The 26,742-nt window shown below is 46.1% G+C and overlaps 2 protein-coding genes across 2 annotated transcripts in view; one reads left to right on the forward strand and one right to left on the reverse strand.

Moving 5' to 3' along the window:
- SNAP29 (synaptosome associated protein 29) overlaps positions 1-12,449 on the reverse strand; it is a 24,752-nt gene extending 12,303 nt beyond the window's left edge. The window contains exons 1-2 of the mRNA XM_045802543.2: positions 11,994-12,449; positions 4,635-4,831 (exon numbers count right to left, since the gene is read on the reverse strand). Of these exons, the coding sequence (XP_045658499.1) occupies positions 4,635-4,831; positions 11,994-12,230 (434 nt within the window). The 5' untranslated portion in view covers positions 12,231-12,449. The remainder of the gene's footprint in view (positions 1-4,634; positions 4,832-11,993) is intronic.
- A 215-nt stretch (positions 12,450-12,664) lies between these two features.
- PI4KA (phosphatidylinositol 4-kinase alpha) overlaps positions 12,665-26,742 on the forward strand; it is a 118,477-nt gene continuing 104,399 nt past the window's right edge. Inside the window, exon 1 of the mRNA XM_045802541.2 lies at positions 12,665-12,858. Within this exon, the coding sequence (XP_045658497.1) occupies positions 12,703-12,858 (156 nt within the window). The 5' untranslated portion in view covers positions 12,665-12,702. The remainder of the gene's footprint in view (positions 12,859-26,742) is intronic.

The raw sequence follows: 26,742 nt of genomic DNA on the forward strand, positions 1-26,742 counted from the left end.
CACAAGCCTGGACCCCATCAGGTTAAAGGCATTTTGGCCCCCTGTGCTGCAGCAATGTGGAGAACAGAGCACAGCCTCCTGAAATCTGAGGATTTCATTACCCCTCATGGAGGGGTGCCTGGGTGGTTCAGTTGGTTAAGCATCCGACTCCTAGTTTCAGCTCAGGTCACCATCCCAGGGTCCTGGGATTGAGCCCCGCATCAGGCTCCAGGCTCAGCATGGAGTCTGCTTGATATCCTCTTTCTCTCTCTAAAATAAAGAAATAAAATCTTAAAAAGAAAAAGAAAAAGAAAAAGAAAAAGAAAAAGAAGAGTGACTAGAGGTCTAGAACACACAGCTGGTTTCTCTGAGCACACCTGTGAGCCCCATGTGTTGCCAGGCCAGTGTAAGTGGCAGATGCTTGCAGCTGAGCCCATTACCCAGCCTACACACCCCAAAGCTGACTTTTTTCCTTTGTGCTCACATGTATATAGTAGTAACACTTAAATGACAAAAACTTGGTTTCTTTGTGAAAAATGGCAGAAAAGCCATTTCTAAGGTGAGTGACAGAAATGGTTAAGGAAGAGAACTATAAGAAGAGTGGTGGCTCTTGGTCAGCAACCAAGTCTTGATTAAGTCAGAGAGTTTCAAATTTAGGGAGTGGTTAAATCTATGCTCTGAAGGGACATCTTCATGAGTTTTATTTATTTTATTTTTATTTTTTTAAAGATTTCATTTATTTATTCATGAGAGAGAGAGACAGTGAGATAGGCAGAGGCAGAGGGAGAAACAGGTTCCCCGCAGAGCAGGGAGCCCAATGCGGGACTCGATCCCAGGAATCACGACCTGAGCCAAAGGCAGACGCTTAACCAACTGAGCCACCCAGGTGCCCCTCTCCATGAGCTTTAAATGGAAATGGGAAGCAGCAGCTTATGAAGCTTTGTCAGCAAGACCCAAAATGCTTTACCAAGAAACAAAACTTCAGAGAAGGCCAAAGGGTTTGTGTAACAAGGATATACACAGGATACATAGGACCTGACAGAAGTTTGATTAGGAGGAACTGATTTTAAAAGCTTTTACATCGGGGCGCCTGGGCGCAGTCGTTAAGCGTCTGCCTTTGGCTCAGGGCATGATCCTAGCGTTCTGGGATGGAGCCCCGCATCGGGCTTCCTGCTCCGCTGGGAGCCTGCCTCTTCCTCTCCCACTCCCCCTTCTTGTGTTCCCTCTCTCACTGGCTGTCTCTCTGTCAAATGAATAAATAAAATCTTAAAATAAAATAAAATAAAATAGGGGCGCCTGGGTGGCTCAGTCATTGAGTGTCTGCCTTCGGCTCAGGGGTGATCCTGGAGTCCTGGGATCGAGCCCCACATCGGGCTCCTCTGCTGGGAGCCTGCTTCTTCCTCTCCCACTCCCCCTGCCTGTGTTCCCTCTCTCGCTGGCTGTCTCTCTCTGTCAAATGAATAAATAAAATCTTTAAAAAAATAATAATAATAAAAAATAAAATAAAAATAAAAAAAAATAAAAGCTTTTACATCAAATATCCCTGTATTTATGGAGTAGGGGTTTTGACAGGATTATAAAGATTTACTCACTTTATAGAAGCAATTACACATTACAGTGATTTTTGCAAGGGTAGGGATTTGGGAGCTCACAGATAGCTTTGCAGGCCACACCTCAGTGTCAAGAGCCTGCTGGGCTCCCACTCTAGAAACAGAAGCCAATGCCATCACTCGTCCCAGCTCATCCTGTGCTTTGACTGCCACGTGCCTGCCACTTTCCCCTCCTTTAACTGGCAGGCTCCCATGTAACCCTGACTCCATGTAAAAGGTTGGCACCTCAGTTGCCACGGCCAACCCCCCCCCCCCAGGGCCTCCACTGCATCACTGCTGACCATCTGCCTCCCGTGTACCTTCCAACACACTGAGCTCTCTCCTGTAGTTTTGTCTTCCGGGACAGGAATGAGCCTGTAGAACACGGGTGCTCGGGCCCCACGAAGGAAGGAACCCATGCAAGGCCACTGGAGGAGCCTCTCCTACAAGGTCGCACGGATCCCTTCAGTGCACCTTTGGGGAGCAGCTGAACTAGAGCGTGTTGCTTCATTTACAAGTTTTCCTTTCCTGCATTTACGAAGTGATGGCAAGAACACTCCAGCTGACTGGGGCTGATCTACGGGCAGAAGGCTAGGTGGGGCACATGACATCAGGCACCAAGAGGCCCACCTCGCTGAAGTCAGTCTGGCTGCTTCACTCCTGGGAAACCTCTGTCGGGAAGGCCTTGAGTTTTCAAAATGCTCCCCCCAAAAAGTAAGTTGCCCTGGGAGCCCCAGGACTTGAAAGGCTTTTATAGCATGATCAGGGTTGGGGGGGGGGCACGAGCCCCAAGAAGCCCTTGGGAAGTGGCATGTGGGACACAGAAAAGTGCCAATCACAAACTTGTCAGCTTCCCACTTCTCCAAGGGCTGGCTCTGCTGCTGAGCTCATGTAATGTAGATATCTTAATCCAAAGCAAATGGACATCTAAACTTCTCTGATAACACATAAACCCAAAAAGGAGGATACAAAACATCCTTCTGATTTGTAAACTGCAAAACCAAACCAAACCAAACCAAACGACAAAAAACATAAAATCCCAAAAAACCAACCAAATAAACAACCCCAGAACCTGCCCCAGTTGGGGGGAAAGTGACAGGTATTTGATATCAGGGTCAAGCTGGAAAATCAGGGCTGGATGGTGATTATGACTAAGCCACAAAACAAACCAACCCTCCTGACCTTGGCTAGTGTATGCACAGGGAATAGCCCCCGGGCCAACCAACACCTTGTTCCCCTTCCGCGCTTTCCTTTCCGTAAATCCCAGTAATTCGTCTTGTCTTTCTGCTACACCCGCAGTTCCTTCACCTACACTTCTTTCTCCCCAGAGCCACTGTGACTTGGAAATAGTTTCCCAGTTTCTTCCCTCTTACACCCTATGTCCTAATCGGTGGTGGCCACACAGGTGTATACACAGGTAAGCAGTTACCCGTGTAGTGGAAGTGTCAACACACACTTAAGATGTGTGCACTTTACTGTACATCAGTTATGCACTTAAAAAAATTCCTCTTGGGGCGCCTGGGTGGCACAGCGGTTGGGCGTCTGCCTTCGGCTCAGGGCGTGATCCTGGCGTTATGGGATCGAGCCCCACATCAGGCTCCTCTGCTATGAGCCTGCTTCTTCCTCTCCCACTCCCCCTGCTTGTGTTCCCTCTCTCGCTGGCTGTCTCTCTCTGTCAAATAAATAAAATCTTAAAAAAAAAAAAAATTCCTCTTAAAAAATCGTTCTGTATTCCAAATTTAAAAGATAAACAGAGAGGGGCGCCTGGGTGGCACAGCGGTTAAGCTGCTGCCTTCGGCTCAGGGCGTGATCCCGGCGTTATGGGATCGAGCCCCACATCAGGCTCCTCCGCTATGAGCCTGCTTCTTCCTCTCCCACTCTCCCTGCTTGTGTTCCCTCTCTCACTGGCTGTCTCTATCTCTGTCAAAAAAAAAAAAAGATAAACAGAGAGACCTGTGTCATAACATTGTGTCAGACATTTCTCTGGGTTAAAACCAAATCAACACTGTGACTGCAGCTATGAAAACACCAAGTAAGGCAGGGGAAACAAAGTTTTGAGTTTTTGTGCTATGGTAAGTAAAGTATAGAGGTTCTATATATGGCTATGTTTTTACAATAAAAAACACAATGGTCTAAGATATGAATAGTAATCTATTTTAGCAGAAACTTGACTCTTTGTACACATGGTATTTAAATACCTGCTCAAATTACATATATGATTTTATTATCTAACCGAACTTGAGAAAAATAATCGCTAATTTTAAAATCAAAGTTAACGGCCAGACTGGATTAGATATGGAATTGTTGGATATAAAGACTTTTTTTTTTTTTTAAGATTTTTATTTATTTGAGAGAGAGAGAGAGCACAAGCACAGGCAGTGGCAGAGGGAGAGGGAGCAGCAGGCTCTCCACTGAGCAAGGAGCCCAATGCGGGGCTTGATCCCAGGACCCTGGGATTATGACCTGAGCTGAAGGCAGATGCTTAACCTACTGAGCCACCCAGGTGTCCTGGTGTCTTTACTTTTTAAAGAATTTTTAAAATTCTGTGAAGCAAGGCACATTTATACTGATTAAGCTTTCTGAAGTGACTATTCTTTCAAATTACAGCTACTGGGGGCGCCTGGGTGCCACAGCGGTTAAGCGTCTGCCTTCGGCTCAGGGCGTGATCCCAGCGTTATGGGATCGAGCCCCACATCAGGCTCCTCTGCTATGAGCCTGCTTCTTCCTCTCCCACTCCCCCTGCTTGTGTTCCCTCTCTCGCTGGCTGTCTCTATCTCTGTCAAATAAATAAATAAAATCTTTAAAAAAAAATTACAGTTACTGGAGCAGTAATTTAATTTACTGGAGACCCAATTTATGCAGACTGGCTGTCAATCAAATGAACATCATCAGAAGCACTGGAGAGATGTTTCTTGTTTCAAAATGCGTGAGGACGAATCCCTTCTAATGAATAACTTACAAGATCTTGGGTCCCTAAGGCACTAGAAGTGGCTTTAAAGTCCTGACCATTTGCACTAAACCCCACTTTCAGCTACTTTGTATCTGGACGGCTGAAGATCCACTCACCTGCTATTGGCCTGGGACGTGAGGGTGCCGTTCTGCTCAGGTGGCGTCTCTGCGGGTTTGGATCTGAAGTAATTGACGAAGCCCCCAAACATGCTCTTTATGCTGTTGATGTGCTTCTGGCTGGTCTTCAAATCTTGATCCATCTTGTCCACCATCTTCTCTGTACGTTCTAAGACGCCTCGCTGACGATCGAGCTCCTGGGGAGAATGAGAGGTGATGGCATTACACCATTTAGTAATTTTCCCCTCTGCAGGGGACCACACACGGCAGGTTTGTCATGAGCCCTCAGAGAGAGAGCACGTGTGGGGACAGACGCTGCCATTTGTGAGGGGAACATCATCCCTCTGACAACACATTCCTTTGCCCTTCCCTGTCCTGCCTCTACTGGCTTGCTTTCGTATTTGCTCCTGAGTTCTTTTCCCTCCTGCCCACACGAGGCTGGCTCACAGGACCATGTGAAGATTCACAGGGCCTGGACTGGCGGCACATCCTCTAGCCCTTCCCCTTTTCTGCCCCCAGGCACCTTACAGGCTTTGACCTGGCACTGCCCCCATGGACTACGGCTCTTGTACTCCCCCTTTCCACATATGGGGTTTCCACTGGGTCACTGGAGCCACCTGGCCCTGGTCATGCCTTCAAATTGTTTCACAGGCTAGGTGCTGGGTCCTTTCTGGGCCCTGTTAATATTTGATTCCAACTCACCCATAGTTTCACCTTTAAAACCTGTAACAAAGGTGAGTCTGTCCCAGGCCTTTGTATATGCTATTCTTTCTGCTTGTAATGATCCCCATCCAGATACTTGTACGGCTCTGCTCCTCATTTAATTTAGGTGTCTGCTCAGAGGCCACTTCCTCAGAGAAGTCTTCCCTGAACACCTTCTCTAAAGCAGAACACCTTCCACCCTCAACCCACCCCTCTACACCCTCAATCTACTTTAGTTTTTAGAGCATGCAGGCTCCACGAGGCAGGGACCCGCTTTGTTCACTGGGTCCCCAGTGTCTCACTCAGAGCAGTGGCTCACTGTAGGACTGCAAAAGGACAAGTGAATGACGCTCTGCGGCCATGGGGACAGCCTGGACCATACTCCTCAAGAGCTGATGGTTCTGGGGGCGCCTAGGTGGCTCAGTTGGTTGGGTGGCTGCCTTCGGCTCAGGTCAGGATCCCAGAGTCCTGGGATCAAGCCCTGAGTCGGGATCCCTGCTCAGCAGGAGTCTGCTTCTCCCTCTGCCCCTCCTCTGGTTCATGTTCTCTCTCTCAAATAAATCAGTAAAATCTTAAAAAAAAAAAAAAAGAAAAAAAAAAAAGAGCTGATGGTTCCAATGGTGGATGTGAACTCGCCACCACAGTTCCACTAACACCTTCCTTTCCTTGTGTCAAACTTGCTTCGGCCCCGACCTCACGCCATTCCAGCCGTGTTCCTTCTCTGTGATCCACCTTTCCGGCCCAGAGACTCTCCAGCTTTTCCTGTTTACTTCGTGAGGCAGTCCCTGCCCTCCATCACCTTTTGAATCTTCCAGCCCTGCATCTGTGGCTCAGCAGTTATATTACCTGTGGCAGATATCTTTAGAGATTTCTCTCTTAGTCCCTTAAAACAGAATCATGAACAATTCTTGAATAAACGCTTCCAACAACTGAAGGATAAAAACGAAAATATATACAATGGGTTTATTAGAGTCCATTTTACTTACAAAAGCATTAGTAGAAAGCTTTTAGGACATTTAGGGACCCACCATGTAATCTAAGCTCTCAATGTTTATAGCAGATGAAATTTTAAAATATAATGTATAGGCAGAAAACAAAAAATCTTGTTGGAAATACACTTAGAACTGCTGAGCTTTATAGCTTCAAATGTCTAATTGTTTTTCACCAGCTCATGAGACATTTCTGAAGAAACCATCAGGTTCTTTTAAACAAAAGGAAAATTTTTTCTGGACCGCGTCATTCTTGCAAATGCCTGGACTGTGTCAAAACTTCTGAGAGCTCGGTTTTAGAAGAAAAAAACCCCCAGAGCTGCTAATTTATCTAGAGTTTCTCCTTCTTCCAACACCTCAGGTTTGTCATCTTCATGTCCATTCTGAGGTAAGTCTTTTCTGAAATAAGGCAAGGCTCTAAATAAGGATTAAAATTATCTTCTCCAGCATTTACCTGTTTTTTGAGTTGATATATTGCCAATAGTCCAGTCCCACCAGCTTATTTCCCCTGTTGCAGAAGATGAAGAATATGAAGCAGGAGAGGTACGTGGCTGGCTGGGGTGGGTGCTGGCCAGGGCTCTGTCACACTAAGAGGCAGGTCCTCGGCCTCCCGGACAGTGAGGTCTCTCGTGGTGGCTCATCTCACCAGCCACCTGCCCTCTTGCTTTGGCCTCCCAACCTCAATTTGGAGTATAGCAGCGGTAACAAGTAGGTGACAAAACCTTCCCCAATTCACAGTGGCATCCTATTTTCTTCTGTTCACAAGGGACACAGTCTCTCAAACTCCAAGTCTGCATCACTCTGCTGACTTGGTAAGGAAACCAAATGTCTGCCTTAGATGTTACGATCGAAGTGAAGAGAAATCCGTGAGGCTGGCAGGCCAGGGAAGTGAGTGCTGTTCTGGTCTCTGGAAGTTTCTGTCAGCTGGAAGGTAATGTTCACTGGAGGTGAGCTGCTGGTCAGGAGGCCAGCAGAGGAGGAACTTCTGCTGAAATCCATCCCTGCAGGCAGAGGAAAGGACCAGCTCCAAGTGTTTGTGACCTAGTTCAAACTAATGAGGAAGGAGGGCTTGGTGGAGCAAATACCAGGAGTGCGAGGACGGGAAGGACAAGCTAGGCGGATCCTCCACCAGCCATTACAAAGGCAGGCCTCAAACACTCCAGTCCCCAGGCATCATCCTGTCCCCCAAAAGGGAGGCCATGCATATTGTCATTGGTTCTTGGGAGAATGGAGGTCATGGCGAGACAAGGGTGGCTATGAGGGGAGGGAGCTCCAGAGAGTACCCTCAGTGTAAAGGGCCAGCATGCAAAGGTCAGATGTTAGCATTACAGGTGATCCACCTCCCTCTGCCACCTTGAGCTCTAAAAGGAGTTTTCTAAAGTTAAATAGGAAAAAAGAAAATGGTTAGAGAAAAGATCTGGTTGGGCCAGTGGTACTATGCTGAGGAATAGCACAAAGAGAGGGGGTGTCTCAATTCCCCTTTGGTTTGTGGTTCTTTGTCAAACAGGGATTCCTGATAGAGCAAGAGAATGCAAAAGACAGCTGAAGACCCTGTGAGGGTATACTCTGTCCTACATGGGGCAACTTCTGGCCAGAGAGATTACATCCCCGAGCCCTGTGAGGATGTGAACACATCAGGGACTCCCTGCTGATAGAAAACACACACAGAAGGACAGAGGTGCTGCAAGATATCCACCAACAGATATTACTCTGCCAGCCACTGTTCCAGGCGCTAGGGATTCAGAGGCGAACTAACTAGCCCCAGATCTCTGCCCTGACAGAGCTTACAGTCTTGGTGGAGGGCTCAATGAATCAAGTTTCATTTCACTTTTCATTTGCTGACAACACTCTGGTGCTGGGAATCCAGAGTGGGGGAGGCAGAAAAGAAAGCTATCCTACACATATACACAATGGCCACTCTGCCAGGGTAAGCCCCTCACAGGGACTCCTTGCCTGGCTTAAGGGGGAGTCAGGGAGGCTCCCCGATGGGGTGGCGTTGAAGGGGAAACTGAAAGCTGAGAAGTTAGGTAGGCAAAGCGTGGGGGTGGGTAAGAGAATGGGGCAGAGGGAGGAGCCATGTGTGCAGCAGCCCTGGGCCGAGGGGCAGCTGGGGGAACTGAGAGAGGAAGAGGAACCTGAGCATGAGATGAGGGAGCAGGCACGATGCCAGGCAGGACCCAGCAGGCGTCGCAGAGGCAGCAGTGGCCACCAGATCCCAACTCCAATTCATAGTTGATACGTCTCATAAGGTCAGTTGGGCCTGGTTGTCTTCCCTGACCAAGTCAGGCCCTGAGATTCTGAAGGAAAATGTCAGTACTAAGGTTCCTGTACTGAACTCGTAATTAAACTCAGGTATCAAATAATAAGTAGGTGGAGGTCAATCCGGAGTCAGTAAGCTGAACCCAGAAACTTGAAATTCATCTTCATGTAGCTCCCTTTCCAGTGAACACACAAGCGTAAGTGCTGGTGGGGACACAGGAGCACAGAATATGCTCAAACTGGGGCTCTGTCTCACTGCAGTAGTATGGAGTGGATTCAAAAACACAAATGAAAAAACCACAAAGGGCAAAGGCGGTAATGCTGGCGCTCTTTACTGCCTGTGTGCAGGCTGACCTGGGGCTCACTAAGGACTAACTCGGCAGGCCTGGGCTGTCCACACCCTGCATGTTCCAAAGAAAGGCCTTGCCTGGCTCCCAGCCCTTATACTACCCTGATAAGAGTATCTCTGTTTACCTGAGTCCTTAGGCTAGGCCAGATAGTTTATGCTAACAGTGTGCTTTAGGTGGGGGCCTTCAGCCCTAAGCCTGACCTCTGAAGGGGTTAAACACTAAGGTCTGCCAGTCGGGGTGGTCAGCCATGCCTACATGGTTGTGTGATGGCCTACCAAACACCACTCCCGTCCCATTGACGTTACTGTGCCAGCCATTCAGGCCCCGGCCGAACATTTATTGTTGGACTCCCCCGAAACGAGACCTCAGGAGCATGCTCAGCTGCCAGAGGGACAAGGAATACTTGAACTCTGGGCAGGCATGTCTCCACAGGCTTGCCCAAAGGTGCAAACAACCCAGATGACTATCATTAGAGGGCCGGCTACATAAATACAAGCCATCTATTCACTAGAACATGACACAGCCATAACGATAATAACAAGATCAGTGCATTATATACTACTAGAGGGTAAGCTCCAAGCCTATTAAAAAATGTACAGACTAGAATATACAGAATGCATCCACTCAAGTTAAAATTAAAAAGAAGAAGAAGAAAAAGAAAAAGGAAAGGACTATAGCTATGACTCTACCCACAGAATATCTCCACAAGGACACTGAAGGAACTGATGGTAACTGGCTGCTGTGGGAGCAGAGGGATGGGAGTAAACTTCCTACCCTTCTGTACATTTTAAATTTTGAACTATGTGATTAGATATCGCTTCACAAAAGCTAAATCTTAGGTAAAAGAAAGAATAAATAAATCACACTTGTGAAACAGAAGAGCTAAGTGGCCCACAAGTCTCTCCATGGTCCTGGACTGTGCTTACCAGGCCAGTTAAGTACGAATTGCTCTGCTCTAATGCTGTCCCTTGGCAGTCATGACCTGTGGCTAGACTCTTTGTGAGAAATAAACCTGGTCAAGTTTCACAGGAGGAGGACGGCTCTCCTTCACTAAGGATGACCTAAGTAATTTTCCTACTTCTGCCAAGCTGGGACTGAATGATAACTTCCCAAACTAATATTTGTACATTCCTAACTCTCTATAAAAACCTATCATGTTTTTGCACAACTCAGCGCTGGGTCTCTAAGGAGGGAGGTTAGCAGGTGACTCGAGTCGGCTGGGGGCCACACTGTACACTGAGTGGCAGGAAGAGCTCACTAACCCCAGCCCCATTCCCACCCTCATGTTGACTGGAATCAAAAACTGATTCAAAGGCAGTCTGGAGAGTACAGAGTAGGGTGGGGAGGGGGTGCTGACAATTCCAGCCTCCTAGGGCCTCTGATGACTGGGAACTGACTCAATCCGGGAAAAATCCAGTGTCACCATACTGATGATGACAGTGCCTGTCACCTGCCCAGTCATGATCATACTATACCTCTCAGAGCAACACCAGCTTGGCCCAGTCCAAGCCTCACAGGCCTGAGGTGCCGCTCTGCCTCTGTTCTCACTGTCCCCCTTGCATAGAGAAAAGGGCCTTTGGGGGCAGCATGGGAGGGGTGTCGCCACAATGCACGTGAAACCACTCACCTCTAATATGTTTTTGACTCTCCTTCCCTCTGAAGGACAGACTTTCCCCTAACCTCCTAAGCTGCCTCCTCTGGGCCCTTTCTTTGAACATATTCTGTGTATCACTTCCCTACTGGAGCCCAGTATCTCTGGTGGTGGGCCAGTGTCTTTGCACCGCTCCTCTCTGCCCTATGAACATTCTTCCTACCCTTCCTCCTCTCCCTCCTCCTCCTCACTCCTGTCTAAATCTTAGCCTTAAAAGCCAGATTCCATTTCTCCTCTGCCATGACATCCTACTTCATATCATTCTGATTTCCTATTTCATTTGTTCTCACTGTTTCCAGAGATGTCCCTTCAAATAGTTCTTCCTTGGCTTCTTTGGACCTGGGACCCTCAAGTAACTCCTCCGCTAGGGCCCTAAGGCCTTAGGCAATCTACCCAAATCTTAGTCAACACTTGCCATTTAGACTCACACATAGGAATCCAGTAGATACAAGACGTAAGAACTACAGCTAAACTTCTGTTTAGGAAGGAACCCAAAGACAGGAAAATGAGCCAGTGAGGGATACTGTAACAGGTAGAAGTGGGGAAATAAAATAACCATCAAAGTGGCAATGGGGATATGACCCAGATGGCTATTTGAGAAATTAATCAACATACTACAAACTGCCCAAGACTGTAAGTGATCAGGTTAGAATGAACTCTGCCAGAGAAAAGAGTTACAAAGAGACCCATTGGAGGAAGACAATACTTCAGCTTCCAGTACAAAATTTCAAAGCTACAAATGCTTTAGATTAATGTTAGCTGATATACCAATGATCTACTATTACATTTTTAAGAACTTAAAAACAAACGCCCAAACAAAACCATTTCATTAGTAGGCTGAGAAAAAAATGTGGTGCCTAAGAAAGAACGATCTTCACTTAGGGTCCCTGAAATCTCCCATGGGTGGAAAGACAAACTGACAAAGGTGAATTGGAGAAATGGACTGTCACAAACCATACACTATCTAGGACATTTTCATTTGGATCTGGGAGGTAAAAGTAAGGCCCTAGACTTGACCAAACTTGTGCTATGGCTTTCTAAGCAGCTTCCCAGACAGACCTCATCACGTCTACGGGTGAGGTGGAGAAGTGGTCAGTAACAGGGAAGAACACAAGGCCCATTTGCTCTGACGCTTCACACACCAGTAGGCACAATCCTCCCCCATTCTGGGTCACTCGGAGAGGGATGGTTGAGTCTCTGGATCTGGGATTCTGAGCACGTAATTATATGAAAGAAACAGACACTCCATTTCCCTAACCCGAGCTCAGCTAGTAACTAGGGAATATTACTGGAGGCAAACTGCCTCTTTCAAGTACTCAAGACACACACCTCTTTGTATAGCTAACGTTTCTTGACCTCGTGTGAAAATTCAGACTGGTCGGGCTGTCCTGCCCTGCCCTAGACTCACCTCGGCAGAGGCGACGCCGACCCTCTCGGACTCGTATACGAGGGACAGGGACCTGTCGGAGCTGGCGACCGCGGCCTGGGCCCTGCGCATCACCTCCTGCCGCAGGTACTGCTGCCTGTCCACGGGCGCGCCGGGTCCATCAGGGAGGTCGCGGTCGTCCTTCCACAGCGTCGGCCGGGGACCCTCATCCTCCGCATCGTCGTCGAATGGATTGTAGCTTTTGGGGTAGGCCGACATGGTGCCGGCGCTCGTCTAGGTATGGGCAGGAGAAGGAGGACTGTAGCCAAGACGAGGAACGGCCTTTCCGGGCCCGCAGGGGTCCAGGCCGACTTCCCGAGGCTTCGGGAAGCGCCCACAGCTCTGCAGCCCAGCAGCTCCGCCGGCCGCAGGCCAGGGCCGCGCTACGCCCCTCCAACCCTCCGGTCGCGGAGAGAACTCCTTCCGCCCGTCTCGCGCGGGAGGCCCCGCCTTCGGAGCTGACCACTTGTTCCGCGGCTTGGGGGGCGCCACGCCCGGTGCGCGCGACCGCGGCCTACCGCTCGGCTTCTTTCTCCCCTCCAGCGGTGGAATCGCCCCGCGGCCACGCCCCACCCAGTCCACAACAGAGGTCACGTGGCGGGGAAGCCGGATGCCGCCGCGCCTGCGCCGTGAGCTCTGGCGCTCGCAGGCCCGGTGCGGGAAGCCCGCGGGCAGCGCCGCCGCGCGCGCGATGATGGCGGCGGCCGCGGCCCGGGGAGGGGGCGGTGGCAGCAGCGGCGGCGGCGGCTCCGGCTCCGGCTCCAGCGCCTCGCGGGGCTTCTATTTCAACACGGTCCTGTCATTGGCCCGCTCCCTGGCCGTGCAGAGACCGGCATCTTTGGAGAAGGTAGCCTTGGCCGCTCCGGCCGCGGGCTGACGGGGGGGGGGGGGTATGGGGTGGCGAAGCGGGTAGACGGGGCGAGGGTCTGTGGGAGGCCGAGCGGGGCTCTGGAGCTGCCTGTGACAGGAGGGGGTACTTGAGTGGAGGGAGCCGGTGGGGTGAGGAGGCCCGTGGGCGGAGGGCGCTGGTGCGGGGGGGCCAATGGGGCTGGTTTGGGCAAGGAGTGGACAGGGCAGGTGGGGACTTTGCGGGTGGATGGCGTGGGAGGGACGTGAGCTACAGGCCCGGGTTTGAGCCGAGGGGCACCTTGTGACATCGCAGGGGCGGGGGCGGCAGGCTGGGAGAAGCAGTGGGAAGAGCGGAGGACCAGAGTCAAAACCTGGGGCTCTGCTCCCGACTTCCTCTGCTTTTTATTCCGTGACCTTGGAGACATGCTATTCTTGTAAAATGGGGTGCTTACCTACTTTGCCCGCTTCGCATTGTGAAGGGCAGATGAAATAGTACATCTGAAAGTGCTTTCTGAAATGCAAATCCGCGCGTTGTTTTTCTTTGAGTCTAGAGGGGGCGTTAGACTGGGTAAAAGATCGTGGTTTTGAAGAAGGGGCAGTGGCAGGGAAGGGGGAATGTACTGTCCGTAGGCAGAGAATTGAACTCAGGATTGCTTCAGAGGAGGAAGGAGAATTTATGCCGGAGAAATCTTTGCCTTGGGAGAAAGGTGAAAGGAAACTCAGAGGTGTGTCTCGGCTGGTGGACAGAACACAGATTTTAGAGTCAGACCTGTTTGGTCCCTGCACTGTCACTATTTGTCCTCTTGGGCAAGTTACTTCAACTCTTAGAGCCTGTTTGCTTATGGGTGAAATGAAGTGATTCTTGAGGAGTAAATGGATTCAAGCATAAAGTGCTTGGGTAGAATGGGGTTCACCCACCGTAGAATGGGTGAACATTAAATGTCAGCTTTCTTCCCCCACCGTCGTGTGATGAGACTCATCACAGTATGTTAGCACTGAAGAAATGATTCTTTCTTTCTCTTTCTTTCTTTCTTTCTTTCTTTCTTTCTTTCTTTCTTTCTTTCTTTTAATTTATTTGAGCGGGCGCGCGCACATGCGTGTGCAGGGTGGCGAGAGGCAGAGGGAGAAGGAGAGAGAGTCTTAAGTGGACTCCGGTGCTGGGCTGGATTTCATGACCCTGAGATCAGGACTGGAGCTTAAGCCAAGAGCCGGCTGCTCAGTCGACTGTGCCATCCAGGCACCCCAAGGATGGGATTCTTTTTTCATACAGTCTCTGGCAGGTGAAAAGAGATCTGTTGTCTAAGAGGAGAAAAGTGGAGACTGGAGACCTGTCTGCTGCAGTTGAGAGTAGTTCTGTGGCTCTGGTGAGGGGTGAGGCTGAAATGCTGTGTTAGGCTCTCTGGCATAGTATCCTTGGCTTTGTGGGTTCTTAAATCTGATTACTCACTTACCTGCAGGGTGAGCAGGTCCTGGGAGATTGATGCCAACTTGACTTCTAATTGAAGGAGAAATTCAAAAGAATGGAAAGTATATGAGTTCTAGAGACAGGAATACCTGAATTTAAATCCTGTATCATTTGTTTCCATTAGTGTGACTCTGGGTAGGTCAGTTCCCCAACCTGAACCTTTGCTTTCTCCTGCAAAATACAAGGACAGTTCTTGTTAAGAGTATTATGAAGATCAACAAAATGACACAAATAAAGGCAGGGACATGAGTACCTAATGATTGAGAACTGTTATCATTGGATGAGCCTGACTAATGGACCACAGTGCTGCCTTATCAAATCACATTCATGCCAGCTAGTCAGCACATTCTCTTCTTAGTAGGAGAGCTAAAAAGCATATCAGAAGTTTGCTTGCTGGACTTGGAGAAGAGAGAAGAGATTGTAGGGAATTGGGTGAAGACAGTCCTGTGGCTCTAGCAGGGCACCCTTTCCCACTCAGTAACTGAGAAATGTACCTTATTTATTTTTTTTTTTTAAATAAAGGCTTAACCACTTCTTTTTTTTTAAAGATTTTATTTACTTATTTGACAGAGATAGAGACAGCCAGCGAGAGAGGGAACACAAGCAGGGGGAGTGGGAGAAGAAGAAGCAGACTCATAGTGGAGGAGCCTGATGTGGGGCTCGATCCCATAACGCCGGGATCACGCCCTGAGCCGAAGGCAGCCGCTTAACCGCTGTGCCACCCAGGCGCCCCGAGAAATGTACCTTAAGCTCAACAGGCCTTCTTCAGCCTTCTTCCATAATCACAAGAACATTCCGTAATTGCAACATTGTTAGCTTTGTATCTTATAGTAACTGCTTCAGTTGTCAAAATTAGGATATATTTTACAACTAATTAATACAGCTTTTAGATTGGCAGCTCCCCAGTACTATCTCTTAGTTTGGGAGGTACTTCAGTTTCATTGGCAACAGTTACAGATCACTTTAGAAAAGAGTTATCAGAGGCTGCAATCTTCAGAAGGGATTGCTTGCAAGGTTGGTCCTTGGCTAACATCTAGGAACTTGACACTTGAACTGTTCCCTCCATTTTCTGATAAGGGCGGTTCATTATGCCTAGACTCTGAACAAACAATATGATTACCTCTTTCCTCCTGGGAATCTGGAATTTTGATGGTTGCTAGGCAGACAGTGCCTGTGTCTATCAATGAAAACCTTGGATGCTATGTCTCTAATGGATTTCCCTAGGTACAAGCATAGCATACATGTTACTACATTGTCTGCTGATGTAGAAGGGCACATGCTCAGTGTATACCTTCACAGGAGGGAGAGAACACGAGGAAGCCCATGCACAGGTTTCTCCAGAGTCCACCGGTCTTTTTCTCTGATAAATTCACTGTAATACAATTTACCGTAATTTAGCTACGAGTACAGCTATGTATGTGTGGGTGGTCTTGGGGACCCTGAAATAATTTCTTACTTAGAGAAGGCGTCTGTAGGTGGCTGATTCCATCAGATATATGTGGATTCCTCTAATCCTCATCTGGGATCTTGAGACTTCATTATGCTAGGGATGATTGTTACTATTTAATCGGATAATATATGGCTACTTATTACATTCCACTACTTTAAAACAATTGACAATAAGCCCTCAGCATTCCTGGGGAAGTATTCTTGAGGTTCTTAAGAGTAAAGGAATTTCTGAGTACCCGCCAGGATAATGAAGGTGGGGACTTAAGTGGGGAGATGAATGTTGAAAAATCTCCTTTTCTCATTTATTTGTTTCTGGTTTTTTTCTCTTCTATTTTTCCAGAGAGAAGGCAGAGGACTGAGCGGGGCTTGGTCCAGATAGGGTTGAGCTGAGGTTTTTGAGTTAGCTCAACTGAGGTTGAGCTCAGTTTTTTGAGTTAGACCTGACATCTCAGCTCAGACATTGGTAACTCAGGCAGCCTTGACATGCTTTTATGGCACTTGGGGCACATTAGTGACATAACTTTCCCTGTCTTTGTCTATCTACATGCCATAGTGGTGTTCCCTTACTCCACTCACCCACTCTGATCCCAGGCTGTGAAACCTAGCCTATTGCTACTAAGTAAATTTTACTTTCCCTTTAATTAATTAACTCATTCAGGAAACATTTGTTGAGCACCTACTGTTACTTAGTACGCACTAGGTAGGCCAGATCAATAAGAAACAGTGTTAATGAGATTGCTCAGGTCATCAGCATCAAGTCAGACTTACCACAAGTACCCCTTCTACTCTTATATCACAGGTCTGGTGACCAGACTCCTGCCATGTTCATATAGTCAAACCCAAGTCTCCTTGGTGTCAATTCTCTGATCCGTATCTGAGCTTTGACCTTTTCCTGCTAGGCTGCCCCTAAGACTAGAACTGCAGCCCTAAAGCCCACCCTCAAGATTGTGGGCCACTCTGAGGACAGGGTTCCTCAAGATCATGTCCCACACAGCCCTCAGCCCTCTCCCTCTGGGAGGAAAGTTAGAGGAGAGAAATAGAGAAGAGAGTCCTGTCTACAGTGGAATCTCCACGTATGGTCGTCTTCCAGTCTCTGTCTCCCTGACTTCTTTCTGCCTGCTAGTCTTGCTCTGCTCTCCTCCTTCTAATCTGTCTTTAGAATGTTACTGAGCTGCCTCTGTCAACTTCCTCCTGGATCTGCCTGGTTATACTCCTCTGTGTCTAGGACATTGGTGACCTGTTCCTGCCTTTCCTCGTCTGGCTTGTACCATACAAATGGACCTTGAACCCTGGGACATGGAGAGTTCCTGGCTGAGACGAAAAGTAGGCAGCATTCCTTGCCCTCCCACCCCTCTTCCCACCCTCAGGAGGCTTTGATCAGAATCTTTTTCCATATCCTAAAATATCCTCTCTTTTCATCAGTTAGAATGCTAGAATCTTGAGGTGTCTTAACTAACTTGATGTGGTGTTTAAATGGCACTGAAGCATTAGGGACAGGCCAGAGCCTCCCTGGTGGACAGATGTGCTCCAGAAGATGAGCTGGTTAACTCATATCTAATTGGAGGAACGTATGTTCTTTTTTTTTTTTTTTTTTAAGATTTTTTATTTATTTATGTGACAGAGAGACAGCCAGTGAGAGAGGGAACACAAGCAGGGGGAGTGGGAGAGGAAGAAGCAGGCTCCCAGCCGAGGAGCCTGATGTGGGACTCGATCCCGGAACGCCGGGATCACGCCCTGAGCCGAAGGCAGACGCTCAACGACTGCGCTACCCAGGCGCCCCTGGAGGAATGTATGTTCTGATGCTCAGTGGGCTTTCTGGAGTTCATGGTTATCCACTCCTTTAGTGTGGTTTACCATGGAGTAAAAATCATGGTATTGGCATTTTTTTCCAGCATCATGAAGCTGAAAATTTCCATCCTCATTCCCTTTCCTTTGTGAGGCTATGTTAAAAACAACTATCTATAGAGTAAGGCGAGAGAAAATTAGTGTCAGTAGAGGGAATTCGTGATGCTAGAACCATTGTTGTTAAACCAGCTCTAAAATATTTTAAGAAGAAATTGGAAGGAAAAAAATTTTACCTGTAATCCTGCCACATTAACTATATTAGGTTGCTAGGGCTACCATAACAAAGTACCACAATGACTTAAACAACAGAAATTTATTTTCTCATAGTTCTGGATGCTAGAAACCCAAGATGAAGGTGTCAGCAATGCTGGTTTCTTTTGAAGCCTTTCTCCTTGGCTTGTAGATAGCTGTCTTCCTGTGTCTTGACATAGACTTCCCTCTGTGCCTGTCTGTATCCTAATCTCTTATTATAAAAACAGTAGTAAGTTTGATAGGACTGGCCCACCCTACTTACCTCGTGTTAACTTAAAAACCGTATGTCCAAATACAGTCACATTCTGAGGTACCTGGGGATGAGGAATTCAATATATGAATTTTGGGGGGGACACAAGTCAGCCTATAACACTTAATGCATTAGCATTTTAATTTCTTAGATCTCCTTTTTAGTCTTTAGCTATATTCACTTTATTGCTTATTTCAAAAATAGCCCATATTTATTATGTTAATGACTGCATGTCGTATTTTGTATTGATAGATCATAATTAAGCGTTTCTGTTTAGACTGTCTAGTTTTTCCCTTAAAAAACAGCGTGTTTGTACATCTAGAATTTTTTTTTTTTTTTTTTTTTGTATTTGTTCATTTGAGAGACAGAGCACAAGCAGGGGGAGACACAGAGGGAGAAGCAGACTCCCCGCTGAGCCGGGAGCCCAATGTGAGGCTCGATCCCAGGACCTGGAGATCATGGCCTGAGCCGAAGGCAGACGCCCAACCATCTGAGCCACCCAGGCGCCCCTGTACATCTAGAATTTTGTCTTCTTCTGAATCACATTCTTCTGTTAAATGGTGGATGGGTCTTGAAGTTTACTGCCCCACTGTTTTCAAAGGACCGTACTTAGTTGTGCTTCACTATTGTTGGATTTTATTTACTTTTTCCTGCTAACTCTGCAAGCATAAAAGGGGACCTTATTCTTTTGATTCTAAGATAATGATATTTGACCATGGTTGGCTATGTTAAATTATGAATTAAACAAACAACCAAAAAACCTACAAGGCGGAATTGGCCATATGATATTGTGCTCTTGATTTCTGCTATGCCGAAACTCAAATTCAGTTTTCTCCTCATACTTGCAGTACTGTTTCTTGGATACTGGCTTCTAGCTGTGTCTGCTCTGGGTATCTTTCTTGCAACAGTTGGGTCTCCTAGGTGTGCACACTATTCTGACCCTCAACTAATTTGCAGGTAAGTAGAAGCAGTGATAGGTGGGGGACTGGCCGGTTATCTGTCCATAAAGGAAGTGGTGTTGGACCATGTGGCTTTTCAATAAAACTCCCCTGAGAAGATATTTAGCCATTTGGCACTCTGCCGCCATGGGAATGGAAGGTACAAGTACTTTTTTCTTCGGGCCCCAAACCTTTTGTCCGTGGCTCTTGACAGGTAGTGAAAAAGTAATAGGAGGTAAAAAAGTGAAACAATCTCTAGGAAAGTCAAAGTATTGTGTGTACTTGCTGGGAGGTCACTTTCAGCTAAGATTTTGAATAAGGAAGGCCTGGAAGTGATGGGGATGGACATTTGTAAACAAAAAGAGTGGTTGGCAAGGGAAGGTCATTTCAGATAGAACAAAGAGCAAAACACAGAGGAAAATGAGGAATAGCAGTAATAGGTTTTGGCAGAAATGCAGTATATTTAATGGGAAGAGTGTAGATGAAAGTGAGAAGAAAGCAGATGGCCTCATACGTAGTCCCAGACTCAGAGTTTGGGTTGAATTGATGAGACAGAAAAGAGCCCTTGAATGTTTCAGAGCCATGAGTTATGTGCATTAAGAAGATTATTATGGCTGCATTGTTTGTCTCAGTGCCCTTAGGGATTCTCAGAATTGATGTGTCACTAGCTGTTTGCTCCCCCAGAGGGCAGAAATGTTCTATTTCTGACTCCTTACTGCAGATTTTCTCTTCTGTCTGTGTTTGCAGTTTGCACCTAGTGGAGATGTGGTTTCCTCCAATCCCTTCCACCAGCAGCTATTCCCATCCTTGATTTAAATTGCTGAAATGTATCTGTGCATTTCATTTTCCTCACTATTTATATATTTCTTTTTGTATTTGCTTCTCTCGTGTATCTTGGCATTTTGGAAAAAGGCTTGGCCTTTCGTGAACATTGCCAAGCTGGCCAGAACATTCCTTTTGTTTATGTGGTGAGCTACAGAGTTAAGCCAAAAATCCTCAAATTTCACTTGTATTTGTTCACTTAGTTCTGAGAGGCTCTATCTTTGCTGCTGAAGCTATTCTCTTTTCCTGGATATTTCTATGTGTAAAGCTGGTCTGGAAGCCTGGATTCAGGGCAGCCAAGGCTATCTGTACCATTATAAAAGCAAATGAGCATGACATTTGTTCGTTTGTTCATTTGTTCGTTCATTCATTTATATAGTAAATTTTGCTAGCTGTGTGCCAGTCTTCGGAGGGGCCCATTAGAGGGATGAATGAGTAGATGTGGTCTTGCTGTCATGGAGTTGTCATGGAGCTAGACAAGCATTAAACAAAAAACTATAAGTATGATTGAAAATGCTAACAAGTGCCAAGAAGCAAAAGTAAATGGTGTTGGTGAATACATTCGTAATGTTTTACTACTATCACCACCATCCATCTTCAGAACTCTTTCATCTTGTAAAACTGAAACCCTAATTGCAGTTGATTTTTGTATATTGATCTTGTATCCTGCAACTTTGCTGAGCTTGTTTTTTTAGTTCTAATACTTTTTTAGGTTTTTCTATATACAAGACTATGTCATCTGCAAATATAGTTTTTCTTTTCCAAACTGAATGCCCTTTTATTTCTTTTTCTTGTCTCATTGTCCTGGCTAGCACCTCCAGAATAATACTGGATCGAAGTGGTGAGAGTAGACATTTTTATCTTGTTCCTGATTTTGCGGGGGGGGGGGGGGCAACTTTCAGCTTTTTACCAGTAAGTGTGATGTTAGTTGTGAGTTTTTTATAGATGTCCTTTATCAAGTTAAGGAAGTTCTCTTCTATTTCTTCCTTTTTTTTTTTTTTTTTAAGATTTTATTTCTTTGAGAGAGAGATAGCATGAGAGAGAGAGAAAAAGAGAGAGCATGTGTAGCGGGGAGGGGTAGAGGGAGAAGCAGACTCCCCACTGAGCAGGGAGCCTGACATGGGGCTCAATCCCAGGACCCCAGGATCATGACCTGAGCTGAAGGCAGATGTTTAACCAACTGAGCCACCCAGGCGCACCCCCGCCCCTTTTTTAAGATATAGGGGCAGAGGAAGAGAGAGGGAAAATCGAAAGCAGACTCGTGTGGAGCCCTTCATGGGGCTTGATCTCACAACCAAGATTATGACCTAAGCTGCAATCAAGAGTTGGACGCTTAACCAGCTGAACCACCCAGGCGCCCCAGTTCCCTTCTATTTCTAGTTTGTTGAGTGTTTTTATCATGAAGCAGTGTGGAATTTTTTCAAATGCCTTTTCAGCATCTATTACAAAACTAATTTTAAAACTTTGTTAGGCCAGGTCTGTAATGGCTTTTGCTACGGGGATAGTTTAACTCCACTGCTAAGGTGTGGCCCCTTTGAGGTCTCTACTGAATGCTTTGAGGGCTTTCTGCTCTCGCTGGGAGTCACTCAGATGCCTCTAAGCTCTGTGTGAACTCTAGGAGCCATTCAGCTCACAGTTCCCTGGTTGTGCTTTTCCAACTTTATGGAATATCACCTACTTTCATCAAAGACTTAGGGGAATTCTGTTATGATTTCTGAAGCTTTTTTTGTTTAGCTCTCTCCTCTTCAGAATTTCCAGCTGCTTTTGACTTCCTGTACTCTTATTTCTGTCTCCTCCACTTAGACCATCATGATCTGCTTAGAATGTCCTTTACTGCTCTGTGGCCTGAGATGTGTCTTCTGGCAGAAAACCAGGCAGTCATAGGGCTCACTTTGTTTCCTCTCTCTCTCAGGTATTATAGTCCTGTGCTACTTGATTAGTATATGAAATCAGTGGTTTCATGTATTTGTCCATTTTCCTTGTTGTTTTATGGCAAGAGGTTAAATCCAAGTCCTGTTATTCTCTTATGACTGTAGGTAGAAGTTTTTGGATCACAGGATTTTAGTGCTGGAGCAAACACGGAAAAAAGCTATCTGATCGTCCTCTTCTATGTGAGAAAACTGAGGCTTGAGGGAGATGACTTGCTGATATTGGCAGTTTTAAGACACTAGCAAGATTCTGTGGATTTCCATGTAAGCACACAGTTGTTGCTTTGTACACATGTTACAGAAGGAAATACAAAGTCAGAGATGTTCAGGTAGGTTTTGTCAGTTATCTTGGGTCACTTAGGTAAGAAGCAGCAGAGTTGGACTGAAAATCACAACCTCCTGACTCTGTGCAGCTACCCTGATCATTGCCTGTTGAACCAATGTGTCAGGAAACAGAGACATGCATTTGTATGTGTTGTACCCTGCCAGGCACATGAGCAGGGCTCAAGAAAGGGAGACTTATTCAGTGCGTGTAAAGGCACGTGTAGTGCACCTGTGTTGGATGTTGCAGAAAGCCGTGTTAACTGATCACACAGTAAATAGAGCATCTTCAGTGAAACTCCCATCCAGGACCGCTAGTAGGAGTAGATGCTGTTCCACTTGCATCTGCAGCTCTATGCGTACCTTGTCACAGTCACCTTTGTTTATTGTTGATAGCTCTGAGTCACTTAGAAAAGGTTAGCTTCTGTTCAGTGTTCTCCATGGGGGCGGTACATTTGAGAAAGACAAAAAATGGATTTAACGAAACACTGCCACTAATACTTAAAGCTTAATCTCTAGTTCTCAGGGAATTTTGTTTCTCCCGAAAAACTATTCCCAGAAGTTTCAGATAACAGAAGTTGTACTCTTTTAAACATTGTTTAATTAGCCAGCTTGTAATGCTATTATCGTAGCTTTATTTTGACCTACATCCCTTACCCACTCCCACTGTTACGTTTGACTTTTTTTTTTTTTTAAGATTTTATTTATTTATTTGACAGAGAGAGAGAGAGAGAGAGAGAGAGAGAGAGACAGCCAGCGACAGAGGGAACACAAGCAAGGGGAGTGGGAGAGGGAGACGCAGGCTCCCAGCAGGGCAGGGAGCCTGATGCGGAGCTCGATCCCAGGACCCTGGGATCACGCCCTGAGCCGAAGGCAGACGCTTAACTACTGAGCCACCCAGGCGCCCCATGTTTGACTTTTCATCTGCAGTTTTCTGCCCAGTCATCCAGACCTTTGAGGGCATCTTGTTTTCTCCTTGGTTTGGCATTTCCTTCCCTTGGCAGTTCTAAATTCACCTCATGGTCTCTCTCTCTCTGTCTCTTTTTTTTTTTTTAAAGATTTTATTTATTTATTTGACAGAGATAGAGACAGCCAGCGAGAGAGGGAACACAAGCAGGGGGAGTGGGAGAGGAAGAAGCAGGCTCATAGCGGAGGAGCCTGATGTGGGGCTTGATCCCATAACGCCGGGATCACGCCCTGAGCCGAAGGCAGGCGCTTAACCGCTGTGCCACCCAGGCGCCCCTGTCTCTTTTTTTTAAATAGGCTCCATGTTGGGGCTTGAACTCATGACCCTGAGGTCAAGAACTGAGCTGAGATCAAGAGTTGGACGCTTAACTGACTGAGCCACCCAAGTGCCTTGGTCTCTCTCTTTTAATACCCTTGGGTTAAAATATTGTCAAGAGTTCTTAGCAAAGTCTAAGCAAGTTACCTTTGTTGCCTCTTTGTGGTCCATTGGCTTATTGACCTCCTCAAAGTGTTGCTCAGAGCCCCTCTGGATCCTTTTTATAAATGGGAGTAACCCTGGCCATCTCTGTCAGATTTTGAGCTTAATGACCTTTTATAAGACAGGATCTACTCCTCTCTGCCCCCTAAAAACAACAGACTTGTTAGTTTGTTGTAAAATTCTGAGAAAAAAAAAATCAATGTTATTTTTTTTTCATTTTTTAAATTATAGTGTTAATGTTTATTCTGCATTAGGACTGTGACCTCTCTGTGTCTCAATTTTTTATCCTCAGAACAGAGATAATAGATAATATCTACTCAGCGCACTGTTGTGAGGGTTAGATGAGATCATACAAATCAGCACCTCGCATGTGATAAATGCTCAACAACTGTAGCTCTTAGTATTTGGAGCCTGGCCCCCTCCAGAACTGGTTCTCCCTTATCTGATATGTGATGACTTTTATAGGACCTGGGTTCAAGTCTTCACAATTTTTTTTTTCCTTCAAGAGTCCCTTCCAGGGGCATTTTGCATCAGAGCCTAGACCTGGTGCCAGGCTTTCAGGGGCCCTTCATCATCTGATTTCTGACTTGTGTTCTTCACTAATTGTGTCATTTTTATTGGTTGTATAACTCCGGCTACATCATAAGGATTGTGAGGGTGTGACTGTATATTACACATGACTTCATTTGATTATTCTTCCATCCATTCCTCCATTCATTTGATGATGCAGCAAGTATTTGTTCAGTGCCAGTTGCATGCCAGCTCTGTTCCCAGTACTGCTTATATGACAAATGTCACAACATAGTTGAACCCTATAGTAGGAAGGCTAAGTTCTAGTGGTCCTCTTTCTTTTTTCTTTCCTTCTCATCCCATTAAATCCCTGTGACACTGGTCCCTTTAGTTCCACTAAATAGTTAAGTTTTTGGAACATACAGGGTGCAGTGGATACAGGACGAGGGGGACACAGTCCTGTCTGCAGTGAGTGGAAGATAAGTATACAAATAATTCCAAAATAAGATTTGTAAAAAGATAATTATCAAGTACATTGTTTTTGGTGGGTTATTGAGAGGTGTGATGGGAAAGGTCATAGCACATTGCTGAGGTCTGGAAAAGCTTTGAGAAGTGGTGACAGTTGAGATGGATCTTGGAAGGATGGGTTGAACTTTTATAGGGGCGATAAAGCAGATTGAATGAAATGTTGCAGATGGGTGAAAACCATGGAAGAAGTGAGGCAGGAAGAAGTGAGCACTGTATTTGGGGCCTGGGTGTTTGGAGGAAGTTGGGAAGGACCTTCATTGCCAGGTTGGGAGTGTGCATTGCATGTTCACTGGGATGGGGAGCCATTGGAGGTGTATGGGTCCAGAGTGATGATATTGGAGTAGGGAGAGACAGAAGTCAGAGAGAGAGTCTAGTTAAGAGCCTGTTGTCTAAGATTGTACTTAACCTGTCTGGGCCTAGTTGCCTAACCTATTGAACAAGAATATGATTACACACAATCTGCCTGAGAGGGGGCATTTGGCAAGTGCGTGTGCAACTTCTTCCAGCTCTCCATCTCTGATTCTGTGTACGTTTGGGGGTTGTTCAAGGGCCTCGGGTCTGAAGCCCAGGTGAGCATCATTTCAGTCTAGTAGTACAACTTGCGCGGATTCTGGATGTCTTTAGAGAAACTATACCAAGAAAAGCTCAGTGTTACATTCTATTTTTCCTGTGATTTTTTTTTCTAATGAAGTAATTTAATAAATTTGATTTTTATTTATATCGAGCTGTGAAATATTTTCAAGACCATTTTGTGAAGTTAAACTTTATATGTCCGGGTCTCTTGTTTTAGGTGCTACCTGCTTCACCTTTTGCCATGCCTGTTGTCATGCAGCCACAGGTGTCTTTGTCAGGGCTGGAGTAGCTGCATCTCTTGTTCCTTCAAAACAGAAAAACTTCTCTACTTGGATTGAGACTCTTGGGGAAGTTGTAGTTAAATAGGAGTTGTTTTGGGGTGCCTGGCTGGCTCAGTCAGTAAAGCATGTGACTCTTGATCTCGGGGTTGTAAGTTTGAACCTCACATTAGGTATAGAGATTAGTTAAGAATCTTTAAAAAAAATAGGGGTGCCTGGGTAGGTCAGTCGGTTAAGTGTCTGTCTTTGGCTCGGGTCATGATACCAGGGTCCTGGGATCGAGCCCCACATCAGGTCCCTGCTCAGCAGGGAGCCTGCTTCTCCCTCTCCCTCTGCCACTCTCCCTGCTTGTGTGCGCTCTCTCCCTCTCTCTCAAATAAATAAATAAAATCTTTTAAAAAATAAAAATCTTTTAAAAATAAATAGGAGTTGATTCACTGATAGTAAGTTGTTGGAATTAAATTATAAGACCGTTGTCTATAGAAAACATCTGTTTAGCTTATTTGACCTAGATTTTCTTTCAGTTTTACATTACTTCTTGGATTACCCAGATTCCATTTGTTGAAATTCTATGCACTTTTCTCATATTTTCCAAGGTCTAAAAGGATAAGTATTATTGTCTTTTAAAAAATAAGATATGCATTGGGACTCCTAGGTGGCTCAGTCAGTTAAACATCAGACTCTTGGTTTTGGCTCAGGTCATGATCTCAGGGTCATGGAATCAGGCTCTGCACTGAGTGGGAAGTCTGCTTAAGATTCTCTCTCTTCCTCTCCTTCTGCCCCTCCTCCCATCTCTCTCTCCCAAAATAAAAATAAAAATAAAAAAAATAAATAAAAATATGCATTAATGGCAAAGTTGTTTCCACTATTTAAAAAAAATTTCTTTTTCTAGGGGCGCCTGGGTGGCACAGCGGTTAAGCGTCTGCCTTCGGCTCAGGGCGTGATCCCGGTGATCTGGGATCGAGCCCCACATCAGGCTCTTCTGCTATGAGCCTGCTTCTTCCTCTCCCCCTCCTCCTGCTTGTGTTCCCTCTCTCGCTGGCTGTCTCTATCTCTGTCAAATAAATAAATAAATAAAATCTTTAAAAAAAAATAAAAATAAAAAAATTTCTTTTTCTAAATCTGAAGTTAACAATGTTCCTTATGGAAAATACAGAAAAAAATAAAGCAGGAAATAAGTATTGCCTATAATCTGATCAGTAATTTTTATATCTTGTTGGATAGGCAGTTCAGGTTTTGAGTTTTGTTTAATACTCTGTGACCATTTGATTAATTTCCT

Source organism: Ursus americanus, chromosome 30, assembly GCF_024610735.1.
Source record: "Ursus americanus isolate L20-20 chromosome 30, mUrsAme1.1.p, whole genome shotgun sequence".
Lineage (NCBI taxonomy): Eukaryota > Metazoa > Chordata > Mammalia > Carnivora > Ursidae > Ursus > Ursus americanus.